At 43.7% G+C, this 13,694-nt stretch overlaps 1 protein-coding gene across 2 annotated transcripts in view; it reads right to left on the bottom strand.

The window, feature by feature from the left end:
- Nucleotides 1-543: 543 nt before the first annotated feature.
- Nucleotides 544-13,694, bottom strand: part of DNAJC6 (DnaJ heat shock protein family (Hsp40) member C6) — a 50,801-nt gene continuing 37,650 nt past the window's right edge. The window contains exons 14-19 of one of the 2 annotated variants that reach the window (XM_040408211.1): nucleotides 12,893-12,958; nucleotides 12,087-12,215; nucleotides 11,024-11,278; nucleotides 7,489-7,637; nucleotides 6,593-6,769; nucleotides 544-3,065 (exon numbers count right to left, since the gene is read on the bottom strand). In XM_040408211.1, the coding sequence (XP_040264145.1) occupies nucleotides 2,964-3,065; nucleotides 6,593-6,769; nucleotides 7,489-7,637; nucleotides 11,024-11,278; nucleotides 12,087-12,215; nucleotides 12,893-12,958 (878 nt within the window). In that variant the 3' untranslated portion in view covers nucleotides 544-2,963. The remainder of the gene's footprint in view (nucleotides 3,066-6,592; nucleotides 6,770-7,488; nucleotides 7,638-11,023; nucleotides 11,279-12,086; nucleotides 12,216-12,892; nucleotides 12,959-13,694) is intronic. The other variant, XM_040408212.1, reaches the window with a different exon arrangement.

A 13,694-nucleotide genomic window follows, 5' to 3' on the forward strand; every position in this document is an offset into this window, starting at 1 on the left:
ATATTTTGGGTCACTCATGTCATTAAATGCATTTTTCAGAACAATTGAGTTTTGTTACAAAATGACCATCACAACCAAAGTTTACCAATTGGAGACAATGAATGGGCCAATTATAGGGGCAGTGGACATTTTTGAAAATTTAGAATAAATCAAAATACAAAATAAAATTCCAAATGTATTACAGAAGAGAAATTATGTTCATCTGGCTGCAATATGCCTCCAGCTCCTGTGAGGTATAGAAGATAAATCTAATGAAACACAGATCTATGGAGATGGGGCCTGTTATTAGACAACTGATCAAACTCATTCCATGTGTTACCTGCTTAACGCTGTTAGGCTACATGCACACGACCGTATGTGTTTTGCGGTCCGCAAAAAAAAAACGGAAGACATCCGTATGCCATCCGTTCTATTTTTTTTGTCGGTTTACGGAACGGACATACTGATGTGGACAGCACACGGTGTGCTCTCTTTTTTGCGGATCCATTGAAATAATTGGTACCGAAAAAAAAAAAAGGAACGGACACAGAAGCAAACGTTTGTGTGTATGTAGCCTTAGCTATGTTTTTTTTTTTATTCTGGAGGACCCCTTTAAAAGAGGTTCTTCAGGCCATACAAAACATATTGATTGGAGTATAATTCTAAAATACCAGGAATGTGTAGCCACCTTTGTGTTAGGCCCCATTATTTGCACTTCCGCTGTTCCCTGTAAAATAATACAGGTAACAGGCAACAACAACCACAAAAAGATACTATGCTCTCTGCCGTCTTTGGAGCAGGAGGGTGTACCATAGGTAAGCTTCTCGTAGGCATGGAGCAGGAGGGTGTACCATAGGTAAGCTTCTCGTAGGCATGGAGCAGGAGGGTGTACCATAGGTAAGCTTCTCGTAGGCATGGAGCAGGAGGGTGTACCATAGGTAAGCTTCTCGTAGGCATGGAGCAGGAGGGTGTACCATAGGTAAGCTTCTCGTAGGCATGGAGCAGGAGGGTGTACCATAGGTAAGCTTCTCGTAGGCATGGAGCAGGAGGGTGTACCATAGGTAAGCTTCTCGTAGGCATGGAGCAGGAGGGTGTACCATAGGTAAGCTTCTTGTAGTCAATGCATGGTGTCTTTTTAGTCAACAGTCAATGAACCACAGAATATCTGCAAGACTTTAAGCTTAGATATCCATAAATCTAACATGTTAGTATAATCTCAAGTCAGTGAGCTTGGGCAAACAATGTTAGCCAATTGAATAATTCTAACAACCATATTGTCTTTGAAGGGTTGCATGGCAATGGACGCAAAAAGGTAACAGCACCGATGGGCAATTCTGCATTTTATAGAGGCAGCTGTCATTGAGAGGAATTGTACGAATGACAGCTGATCATTGTTACATTATATGGTAAAGAAATTCCCATAGTCACAACTATAATTACTCAAGGAACATGTAGATACCTCAAGATCCTGGCCCATTATTGTAAATCTGCATCCAGTCATGCAATGCCATGGACCGCATCTGTTTTATTGCATTTTACATTGCTTTTGGATATCAATATATAGGCTTTACCAAGAGGGAAGAAAACAATTAAAAGGTTTGTCCAGGTCTTTCGTCACCCAGGCACGCCCCCTGATATTAGCATTGGAGCATTTTATGCTTCAATTCTCTCCCTTGCCCTGTGCTGCATCGCGCAGGGCAAGGGCTGTTTTGCTTATGTTTTTACACTGCTAGGCAGAGGCTTCGGCCTAGCAGTGTTCCTGGTGATGTCACTGGCACTAATGATTGGGCTTTAATGCTGCCCCAGGCTGTTTTACGGGCTAGGGCAGCACTAACGCCCGCCCGTTAGTGTCGGTGACGTTGCCGGGCTCATTGCTAGGAGGAAGCCTCATACAGAGACCCGAAACGTCACTGGATCTGCTGAAAAAGCCCTTGCCCTGCGCGACTCAATGCAGGGCAAGGGAAAGCATTGGAGCACGAAATGCTCCGATGTTCCACTCAGAGGGGCTGCCTGGGTGAAGTAGGGGTTATGTCCTGGTTCAGCTCTGAACCTGGACAACCCCTTTAATAAAAGGCTCTTTGAACTGACATCCCGGTTTAGGATTCAGACTACCTGCATGTTGGTTTACTGAAGCTAATATGCAAGTCATCCCATTGTAACAAAAACAATATAGATTAAAAGGAAATTCCACTTGGAATGGTCATGAAGACATGCTAGAAGATGACCTTGGTGGGGTTCCTTGAGCTGAATCCAAACTAAAGAGTCACAGTACTACGTAGAGGGTCTACATGCTTGAAACCAATGGAGCTGTGTCACAAGTTGCTCATATTCTATAATGGAAAGCAAAGAAGGGGGTTGGATTCTCAAGCAATCAGTGAGGTTCCAATTAATGGACTCCCACTGAAGTCATCTTCTGACACATATATATCATATACCAAATGGAGACTTTAAGTGCAATTCCCCTTTAAAAACGTTGTTTTTCTACAACCAAGGGGAATAAAGGTTTTTCTCCTCTATCTCCAAGAAGGAAGTGCAACACATAATATCTTCCTCTAGGACCCTGTAAAATATTCCTTTGCAGATATGGGTTCCAAGAGGGGATAGGTGTTCGAAGTCATTAATACAAAGAAAAGAAAATTACACAGGCACATGATGGACAAGAGCGGTCAGATGTGTTTAAGTTAACTGTTTCAACTCCAGAGGATTTTAACTGAAATCCACATTATAAATAAATCAATAAATATCAAAATAAATAAAGCAATAGGGAACTTAAGATGCCGGTATTTTCTGCTACACGTAGAGTGCAAATGTTCATTCTCAAAAGGGAATTTTCCATGTCAACAATAAAGCCACATTGGCCCTAACATACATGAAATAAATGAAATTATTGAAGTTTGTAAAGAAAACCCGGGAAGGTCCGTCACGTTCAAGGATGGAAGTTTTACTGCACAGGAGATGAGGGTGAGATATGCAGATTGGAGAGATTAATATAATGCTTTCTGTCCTTGGTTTTCAAATTCTGACCAGGCGTCATTCAGCTCCATAAAAATCATCTTTGCATATTGCTCATAGGGCTGCCCAGTGGCCTGTGAAATAAACACAATGGCATTAAAGGGGAACTCCAGCAGACACATTAAATCATCTCCACACCACCTAACTCTGCCCATACTTATCTCTGCCTTGCTCTTTTTAGAAGACAAAACTTGAGCTTTGCTATTTTGACAGTAGAAATCACTGTCTGCATGCATCTGTGAAGTGCTATAGCGGTATAGACAATTCCAAATTGTAAGCAGGATACTGAAAGACCGAGATGCAAAGGACAGGCTGCAGGCTGTGCCCTGTGCAGCAGCATGCATGTCACAAGCAGTGAAGGAGAGATGACTGGAGAGGATCTCGTGACAACAGAAGAAGACTACAGGTTGTCACTCTACAGTGTTTCTGATTGCTGCTATGCAATGGCCCATTGCCTGATATTTTACAAGAGACAGCAGTAGCATCAGACTTTATAATTATATAAGGTTTTCCATGGAGTTTCCCTTTAATAAGATTGCAATTCCTTATAGTATAAATTTTTTACAGTGTCAAATACTATGGTAGGCTACTCTATAGAATACCTCTAAGGGAACCTGTCACTAAATATCTCTCTATAAAACCAGCTGACATGAGAAATATGCCCTTGTCAGCTAAATCGATTGGTGTTGTTCCCATTTCGTTCCGTGGCCACTTTGCGGAGAAAAAAAATAGTTTTAATAAAAATGAAAATTTGGCCCTGGGTGCAATGAGGGTGTTGCGGTTGCACCTCGTTTCACCCATAGGCTTTACTTACTCTCCAACAGGCTGCACCACAACTAGTTAGACTTACAGGGCCAGGCAGTGAAGACTTAATTACGCCTGGCCCCGAAGTCTTGTGCCTGCGCTTCAGTGGTTGGTGCAGGTGCAGTACAGTACAGAATTCATTGGCTGGGGCGCTTCTGCACCGTGCTGCTCCAAGCGAAGGAGGGAGGCTTCGGGGCCTGGTGTGATTACGTCTTTACTACCTGGCTCTGTCAGTCTAATTGGTGGGGGCACAGTCTGTTGAAGAGTAAGCAGTGCCTCCGGGTGCAACAAGGTTGTACCCAGGGACTAATTTGCATATTATTAATGGAGCGAGATGGGACCAACACCATTAGATTCAGCTGGTAAAGGGCACTGCGGCTCGGATGCGGACCAAAACAACGGCCATGTGCATGAGGCCTTATAATGATGGTATGTTTGTCAGGATTGACCATCCATCTACTGTATATGGGGGGTCATTAGACTCTCCTTTGATGACAGATGATAGGGGAAGAAGGATCAGGTACACTGTATGTCAATATGTCCGATCCTTTGTCTCCTTCTCCTCATTGAAGCATTCGGCTGACAGCATAGAGCAGATGCTGCTTTGTTACTATAGAAGCAGATTAACCATACAAATGCTATTGATGGCAGTATCCAGTTACACTCAGTCATAAAAGTGTTTGCTCAGAATCTGCCCCTTATGCCCCCTCACGCTGGCAGATGCCCTTGCTTGTGTGCCATCCCTCTTCACGTCTGCCTAGTTTAGCAGCAGCCCATCGAAAACACAGAGATACTGTAGATGACAATGTATGTAAAGGTGATAATGTTCCTGCTGCTGAATATTTCATCTGTGGAGCGGTTCTCGAAGGTGCTAAAGTTTTCATCCAAGCCTGTGACAGTCTCACATTTCTGAGAAGGGAGGGGAGGACACCGGCTGCTCACCAGGAGGGAAGGCAACTACAGGTTTTCTGTGTCATTGTATTTACTAGGTTTATAATTTGCTGTGTTGTCAGTAGAGAGAAGCATAAAGTCACAGGCAGGGAATAGACAGCATCTCTAGTGACCACTAAGGAGAGGTGACATGGATTTCTACAGCTCCCACACCTACAAAACACTATGGGGGAAATGTATCTTTATGTGGATTTTTAAAGGGTTTGTCAAGCTTATTATTATTTTTTTTTACCTGCTCCCTCTGTTCCAGCTCCCTGGCTCCCTTCACTGGTCTTCCTGTCCCCGTTTGTCAGCTGCGGCATTGATGAGAATATGTGCGATGCTGCAGCCAATGACTGGCCTCAGCATTGACGTGCCAACAGGCAGCACATTACTGCTGGGTCACATTCCACTTGGGAACACGTCACCGCTGACGCCAGTCATTGGCTACAGCAGCGCACTTCTTCTCCTCCATGCTGAAGTTGAAGACCAGTGAAGAGAGCCAGAACAGCCCTTTAAAGGGTTTTCCAGGACTTCTATAATGATGACCTCTGGATAGGTCATCAGTATCTGATCGGTGGGGTCCCTGCCAATCAGCTGTTTGAGAAGGCACCAGCACTCGTGTGAGCACTGCGGCCTTCTCCTGGCTTACCAAGCACAGCGCCGTACATTGTTTAGTGGCTGTACTTGGTATCACACTCAGACTCATTTGTGGGGATAAGCTGTGCCTAGGCCATTTGACCGATGGACATGTCGTCACTTGGCCTAGAGAAGGTCGCTACTGCGAGCGCCGCTGCCTTTTCAAACAGCTAATCGGCAGGGGTCCCAGGTGTCGGACCTCCACAGATCAGATACTAATGACCTATCCAGAGGATAGGTCATCAGTATTAAAATCTCAGAAAACCTGTTTAAGGTCAGTTTTGCTAGAGTCTGCGCTGATATAATTTGGGCCAAATTTATCAAATGTAGAATATCTAAAGCTTCTTTCTTGAGATGTTTCTCCACCCCCTTCCCCTTTCCAAGGGTAACCCTTACAGTTCTGGAATGCATTAGATAAACAGTGACATAATGCGGTCAGTGTCATCTAATACATTCCAGAACTGTAAGGGTTACATAGCATCATAAATCAATATAATGCAATGTGACCCTGGCAGTGCTAGAAGTTCAGGGCGGGTGCTGTGTTACACTCGCGCTCCGAGTCCGGAGTGTACAACTCGCTCATGTGAAAGCCGCCAAAGTGCAAAATGTCACAAACATTTAGCATAAATAAGCATGAAAAGTAGCAAAGCCCTATTTTGCTACTTTTCTGAAGCCAAAATTCTGAAGTTCAGAGCATGATAAACTCCCCTACCCCCATTCAGTTTGTATGCATTTATTTGACATACAGTATCAATAAATACTTTTTATTGATTTGTGACAAGATTCTTAGATTCTCTCCCTATCGTATGGAGTGAACTGGAACACATGCATTTATTTCATTCCCTTTTACTTTTTCTTTTTGGAATTTATTGGCTGTCCTGGTGTCTTATTCTGTTTGGTTTTATTTTTCCACTAAAGGTGTTGTCTCGTCGTTGAGATTGGTGGATATTGATAAGATAGGTCACAGATGTTCAACTGATGGGGTGTCCATCTGCTTCGACCCCTGCCAAGGGATGAAACAGGATGCAATGGTACTAGGAAAACTCTGTGCCAAAGGGAGATAATAAATTGGCATGTTGCTTTCCTTGCACCACTGTCAGGTCATTCTAGCCATCAGCGGGGTCACAACAGTCCAATCCGCACAAACAGATATTGGTGAAAAATTGCTAAGATCTGTCTGTAATGAGACAACTGCCTTAACATAATGGGAGTAGCAGCTGGTACTTACTTTGTCTGGGTGAACCACTAGCACAGCTTTCCGGTAGACTTTTTTAACTTGTTCTGGAGTGACCAGATCCGCCATGCCGACTGTTTTCCATTTGGTCTCCCCTGCCCATAGCACAGTGTGCATGGTGGAAAGCAACGCTCGGATGTTCCGCTCTTTACCTTCAATCCAGTCTAAGATCTGCAAAAGAACATGCAAAACTAAATCAACATGCACCTCATCATACTGAAAGAATAGAGTATCTCAGGTCCTCTCTGACACATTGAGCTGCAGCTAACTATTTCGGGCAGGTCAGACCCTACTTATGCAGAACCTGCCCATTGTTAACATATTCAGAAATTTGACATAGGTGCTGGAAATGTCAAGGATTAACAAACGGATAGAATTGAGAGAAGAGGAGGTGTGTACAAAACGACCCATCATGCAAGAGTCATGCAAGACTTAATAAATTTGGCGCATCTTACTCCAACATATTATGGTTTAGAGCTGGAGTATAGAAAGTACATACTTGGTAAATTCCCCCCTTTGTGATCAGTTTATTATAAAAAGCAGTAGTCCACAGCACACACATCTTTTGCCGGCCGTGCTCGCTTCTATCTGCATTCTCAGACATCTATCTCTCTGGCACCATGTTAAAGCACAGGTTTACTAATCCTATGGATGGAGTAAACGTAGGCTGTCTAGACATGCAAATCTGTGAATGTAGGTCAGGCTGGAAGAGAAATGTGGTGCATGACTGGTCCCTTTTGTCTAACTTTATACCAGCTATCTGTTGACTTAGTTTTACATGGAAATTTCAGACTTGATGTGGCAAACTGCATAAAAAAGCAGCAATTTGTGCCAATTTACTATGGGGTCTATGTGCATTCACATTAGTAAAAGTGGACCAGTGTCCTCACCTTTAGTTTCTCCGGATCCATTTCCTTTGACATTTCTTCCTTCCTCATTTCAGCGATCGTTCTTGGTCCCTTCCTCTCCTTGTGAGCATTGAATCCCTGACTAGAGAGCAAATCTTCAAAGTTGTCAGATGAAGCCTTCGGTTTCGCTTCTGAAACAAAAACAATATCCAAACCTAAAAACTGGTATATAGAGCTAAGACAATATACCAAATTAATTTAGGGTCGAATTCGGTCAAATCGACGTCAGTGTGTTCGGTGACGTCACCGGCTCTGAGAGGCGGGCTTTAGCTCTGCCCTAGCCGTTTTACTGGCTAGGGCAGAGCTAAATCCCGCCCATCAGTGCCGGTGACGTCACCGGGGTTCCTGTCAGCCCCATGGAGAGCCCCGGTACGTCACCGGAACTTCTAAAAATGCCTTTGCCCTGCACGATTTAGCGCAGGGCAAAGGAGAGCATTGGAGCATAAACTGCTCCGATGCTCATGTCAGGGGGGCTTCCGGGGTGAAAATGGAGGGATGTCCGGGTTCAGCTCTGAACCCAGACAACCCCTTTAAGTATAAGCAAGATATTGCTGCATTTGTGGGAGGGGAGGCTGATTACAAGGCTATTTATAGGCACCTGTGGGCCCAGGCTGACGCCGATTTAGCTGATTTCACCCACCCACCCCTTCTTACAGTCACTTCACATTAGGGTTGCCCCCCTTTAGGCTGCCCTACCATAGCAGTTATGGCATAACTCTACTGCTTGTTGTAGATAGGTTAGGTTCACCTTTCTGATAGCCGATCTGACCACAAATAACACATGGTGGTGTCAGATAATTTTTTTTTTATTAAAGCACACTCCAAAATGTTTCCCTTTTTGGTCATATACGAGTTCTTCTCTGCCTTATGACCTGTAAAATGCTGAGTTTTCCATTCATGGAAAATTTGAACCTTCCTTTTCTCAAATATTTCAGGAAATTTGTAATAATTTGATTTGTACAGAATCGATTCATTGATCACTACTGGTGTATTTGAAAAATTGTATTAATATTTTATTACTAAGCAACAATATATATGTAAGAACCACAGAATGTGCAGCTGGATGGAAGAAACGGCTCGGAAATACATTATGGAACATGTCATGGTAGTGAGGATGGGTCCTTTAGGCCATGAACAGGCCATTGTCCAAAAGTTCACAGGGACTGTTGAGTGGTCTGTCCGTACATAGCCATAGACCCGTGTATATTATTGGTCCAGGTTGCAAGGAGGACAGTAATGGAGTAGGGGGAAAACAGGAAACTTAAAATAACTAAATCTATGTCCCCTAAATATGATATCTCATTCTCCGAGCTGTCTGCCGTAACTCTCTCACCATGTCGGAGAATCTCATGTGGCGCAGGGCATCCCTCAGCATCAGGCAGTGAGTGGTATGTAAGTAGTGACTACTTTATTAACACTGGAGGGTCTCCAAACAGAATATGTTCTTAGAACCATGTATTAAGCTGGCAGCATTCTTAAACCCCATTCACATAGCTGTATGAGGGCTTGTTTTTCGCAGGACAATTTGTAGTTTCTATTGGCACCATTTAATATTGCAGACATTGTAGTGGGAAGCTGGAAAAATGCCAAATGGCGTGGTACTGGGAAGAAAATGCATAGTTGTATGGATTTAGTTTTTACGGCTTTCACTATGTTATCTTCTTTCTTCAAGACAGTATCATTACAGTGATACCACATTTGATTTTTGATTTGCATCACCATATTCTGACGCCCATAACTTTTTCACATTTACGTCTTTGTGTATGACTTTTTTGTAAACATTTTTGGGGGAGATGAAACAACAAAACAAAAACGAATCAACCAATTTTTTTTTCACCGTACAGAAAACATACGTTTATATTTCAATAGTTCAGGTGTTATGGGACGCAACTGTCCTCATGATTTTAATTTTTTGGTTTAATTTAATTATTGGGAAATGAATGATTTGAATGTTTATATATTTTTTTATTTAAAAAAAAACAACTATATTTTAAGTCCCCTTAGAGGACTTTAACAAGCGATTGTTAGATCGCTTGTGCCATAGACTGCAGTGAATTACCATTTTAGGGTCCATTCACACGTCCGCAAAATGGGTCCGCATCCGTTCCGCAATTTTGCAGAACAGGTGCGAACCTATTTATTTTCAACGAGGCCGGAATGTGCTGTCCGCATCCGAATTTGCGGATCCGCAACTCCGTTCCGGAAAAAAATAGAACATGTCCTATTCTTGTCCGCAATTGCGGACAAGAAAAGGCATTTTCTATGAGAGTGCCAGCGATGTGCGGTCCGCAAAATGCGGAACGCACATTGCCGGTGTCAGTGTTTTGCGGATCCGCAAAACACATACGAACGTGTGAATGGACCCTTAGTGTGTAGCAGATTCGCCGTGTTCCCACCTGCAGGCCTCCATGGGATCTACTGCTGCAGTAGCCTGGGATTCTTTAGTGAGACCGAGGGTATTACAGAGAATGAATGGCTCCCCTGAACATTTTCTAATCCATTTTAGCCACACTGCTTTATCTAGGTGCAAAAAGTATTACATTTGGTACACGCTATGCACTTAAAGGGAACCTGTCACAGAGATTTTGGGTATAGAGCTGAGGACATGGGCTGCTAGATGGCCGCTAGCACATCCGCAATACCCAGTCCCCATAGCTCTGTGTGCTTTTATTGTGTATAAAAACCGATTTGATACATATGCAAATTAACCTGAGATGAGTCAGAGCTTGAAAATATGACTCTTCTCTGGTCACACAGGTAACATATGACTCTTATGTTAATTTGCATAAAAGGTGGGAAGTACAAAAAAGCATAATACTTATTGAATTCGTCTGCAAATGAAATTAAAAGTGTCATTTATATGTTTAGGGTAACACAATGAACATTTAGAAACACTCAGTGAGGGTAGCATAGTAGAGGTGACAGGTTCAGTGATGGCCAGTTCGCATGTGTTCGCGGGCGAACAAGGCGAACTGGCCATTACTGGACAGGTTCCCTTTAAACTTTTTTTTGTCACACTTTGCTTGGTAAGTGTGTGCTGCTGTGTGAATGGCACTACTATGTGGGAACCACTGGATCCAAAATACAGCACAAAAAAAGAAGATGTTAATTTTTCCAGTTTTCTTCTCCTTCATGTCTCAATATTACAATATTTCTGAGATCTCCGCTTGATGTCAATAAAAGGAAGCCATTCTTTTTTTTTTTAACACTCAGGGGGCTAAAAAACCCACCCACTAGATAAGTACTGAAGAGTGACTTTGGCCGCAACACACGTAGTGCAACACTGCAACCTCGCAACTAGTGAAATTGAGTGTTGTGACGCACGAAGTTGAGACCCGGCAGTCACAAGAAGTCCAGCAGGTTTGGATGTCTTGAAGCTGTCAGGCTGCAGCAACATGTGGGTCGCAATGTCACCCCATTCGCGTTTATTTTGCCGCAATATATAACACAACAGCACTGCGATACTGCAGTCTTTGGCCGTGAGCCCCCGCCTAAGCATTCTATAAAACAGACTCACCAGACCCGGCTGCATTCTTCCCTCTATCATTTTGTCCACTGTTCTTTGGAGAAAAGCTGATGTTGTAGTTGGGTCTGTTTTGCGGAGACGAGTGCAAGACGTTTTGCTGCGATTTTGACTGCCAGGAATATCCAGAGTTCGGTTGCCAATTCCCTCCTCCGTGCTGTGGAGATGGCTTCTGTGGCGACCCTACAGGGGGAAATCCTCCGCTGCTACCAGTTGGGGTTGTTGGTTTACTTGCAAATGAGGAACCACCTAGATGGAAATGATGAGAATGAAAACAAGCAGTGCTATATAACTATTAGGGCTCATGCACACGACCGTTGGGCGTTTTGCAGTCTGTAAACTGCGGATCCCCAAAACACAGATAGCAACCGCGTGCATTCCGCATTTTGTGTAATGGAAGGGCCGGCCCCTAATAGAACAGTCCTATCCTTGTCTGTAAGGCGGACAATAATAGGACATGTTCTATTGTTTTGCGGACATACGGACACAGCATGCTCAGTCATTTCCGGGATTTTTTTATGCGGTGCTACTGAAGTGAATGGTTCCGCATAGGGGCCGCAAAAAAAAATTGAATGAACACAGGGGAAAAAATGTTTGTGTGCATGGGCCCCAATGTGGGTAATTTCACACCAATTAAAATGTAATTCTCCTGAACTCACAGAGCTGCCATTTTCTACAGTTTCTTTAAAATGACCTAAACATTTCATGCCACCTTTGTGCCAGAATGTATCAGACATATCAATCAGGACAGTTTACAGGGTGTGGATAATTTTCCAACAATTTTGATTTATTGCTCCAATACATCTAAAATAAAAAAAATGCTGTAACTTTGTGAATAGTCTGCACTGTTCTTGTGTATATTTCCTAAGCAGACTACAGGCTATAAACCCAGAGTTGCCAACATTCCTGAATTTTGAGGTCTCAAATAGACGTGCGAGTCACACTTAGAATTTTTTTTTTACAATTTGATAGAAAAAGGATAACTCAGATATGTGTATTTACCGGTGAGCGCTTTGCTTTTGCAGAGCTTATTTTTAAATAGATAGCATAATATTACCAGCAAGATTTGCACCCAGCGCCCCAAGGTCGGCAAATGGGTCAAGTGTCTGCGGCTTGGTCTGGTGTTGCGGTGTACTGTGCGGCGATCCAGTGGGGCTGGTAGCAGCCGATCTACTGCCAACTCCACCTGCAGAAATTAAAATGTCAATGAAAGATTACATTTGTATGGTCTAAAGCTGTGTTCACACATGACAGGTTTGTCAGTTGAGTTAGGCCCCTTTTACACGAGCGTGACGGATTAGGTCCGGATGCGTTCAGTGAAACTCGCAACATTCAGTCAGTTTTGTCTGCGATTGCGTTCAGTTTTTTCTGCACGGGTGCATTGCGTTTTGATGCATTTTTCACACATGTGATAAAAAACTGAAGGTTTACAAACAACATCTCTTATCAACCATCAGTGAAAAACACATCACATCCGGACTTGCTTCCGGATGCAATGCGTTTTTCACTGAAGCCCCCATTCACTTCTATGGGGCCAGGGCTGCGTGAAAAACGCAGAATATAGAACATGCTGCGTTTTTCACGCAACACAGAACTGATGCGTGATAAACATCGCTCATGTACACAGACCTATTGAAATGAATGGGTCAGGGTTCAGTGCGGGTGCAATGCGTTCACGTCACGCAATTACACCCGCGCGGAAAACTTGCTCGTGTGAAAGGGGCCTTACAGTTTTGACACCTTTCCTCTCAAAACCGCAACAACAAAATTTAAACTGTAGCATATTAGCGATCCATAGAAACAATAGGCCATTTGACTTAAGAGGTCCTGGAAATTCTGGTGCAGATAATCCTCCTATATTACCTTGTGCTGGAGTACCCCAATCCCACGGCGCTGATACATCAGGCTGGATGGATACAGAGGGTGGAGCTGGTGAAGAAAGTAGAAATATATAGAACAGGGTCTTCTTGGTATATACCTTGTGTACTGCAGCGTACATTCACACAGTGGGTAAGAAGGCGCAGTTTTCATGACCATTTTTTTAAGAGCCATTAAAAACGCCCCCCCCCCCCCCCCCCCCCCCCCTTTAATTGTATTCAGGCCGTCAGTCTGTGAAAATGGCCAAAAAAGGAGATCTCCTATTTTTCTGCCGGCCACTATTCAATGGCCATTAAAAAAACAGCCATATGAATAGCTCCATAGACTTCAATTGGTGACGGGCGTTACTTAAATGGTCATTTTTCACTTTCGTATGAAATGTAGACTTAGGCTCCATTCACACGTCCGTGGTGTGTTGCGGACCCGCAAATTGCGAATCCGCCACACACCCGCCCGACACCCCCATAGAAATGCCTATTCTTGTCCGCAAGTTGCGGACAAGAATAGGACATGTTCTATCTTTAGCGGAGCTGCGGACTCGAAGATCGGGGCCGCGCTCCGCAATTGCGGCTGCAGACAGCACACTGTGTGCTGTCCGCATCCATTCCGTCCCCATAGAAAATGAATGGGTCCGCACCCGTTCCGCAAAATTGCGGAACGGATGCGGACCCATTTTGCGGACGTGTGAATGGAGCCTTAAAGGGGTTCAACCCCTGTAAGTAGAGATGAACGAAGTTTTGAAAAATTTGACTCGCCGGCTTGGCGGAATTTTGACAAGAAATGCGAT

The sequence above is a fragment of the Bufo bufo genome, chromosome 9 (assembly GCF_905171765.1).
Source record: "Bufo bufo chromosome 9, aBufBuf1.1, whole genome shotgun sequence".
Taxonomy (NCBI): Eukaryota; Metazoa; Chordata; class Amphibia; order Anura; family Bufonidae; genus Bufo; species Bufo bufo.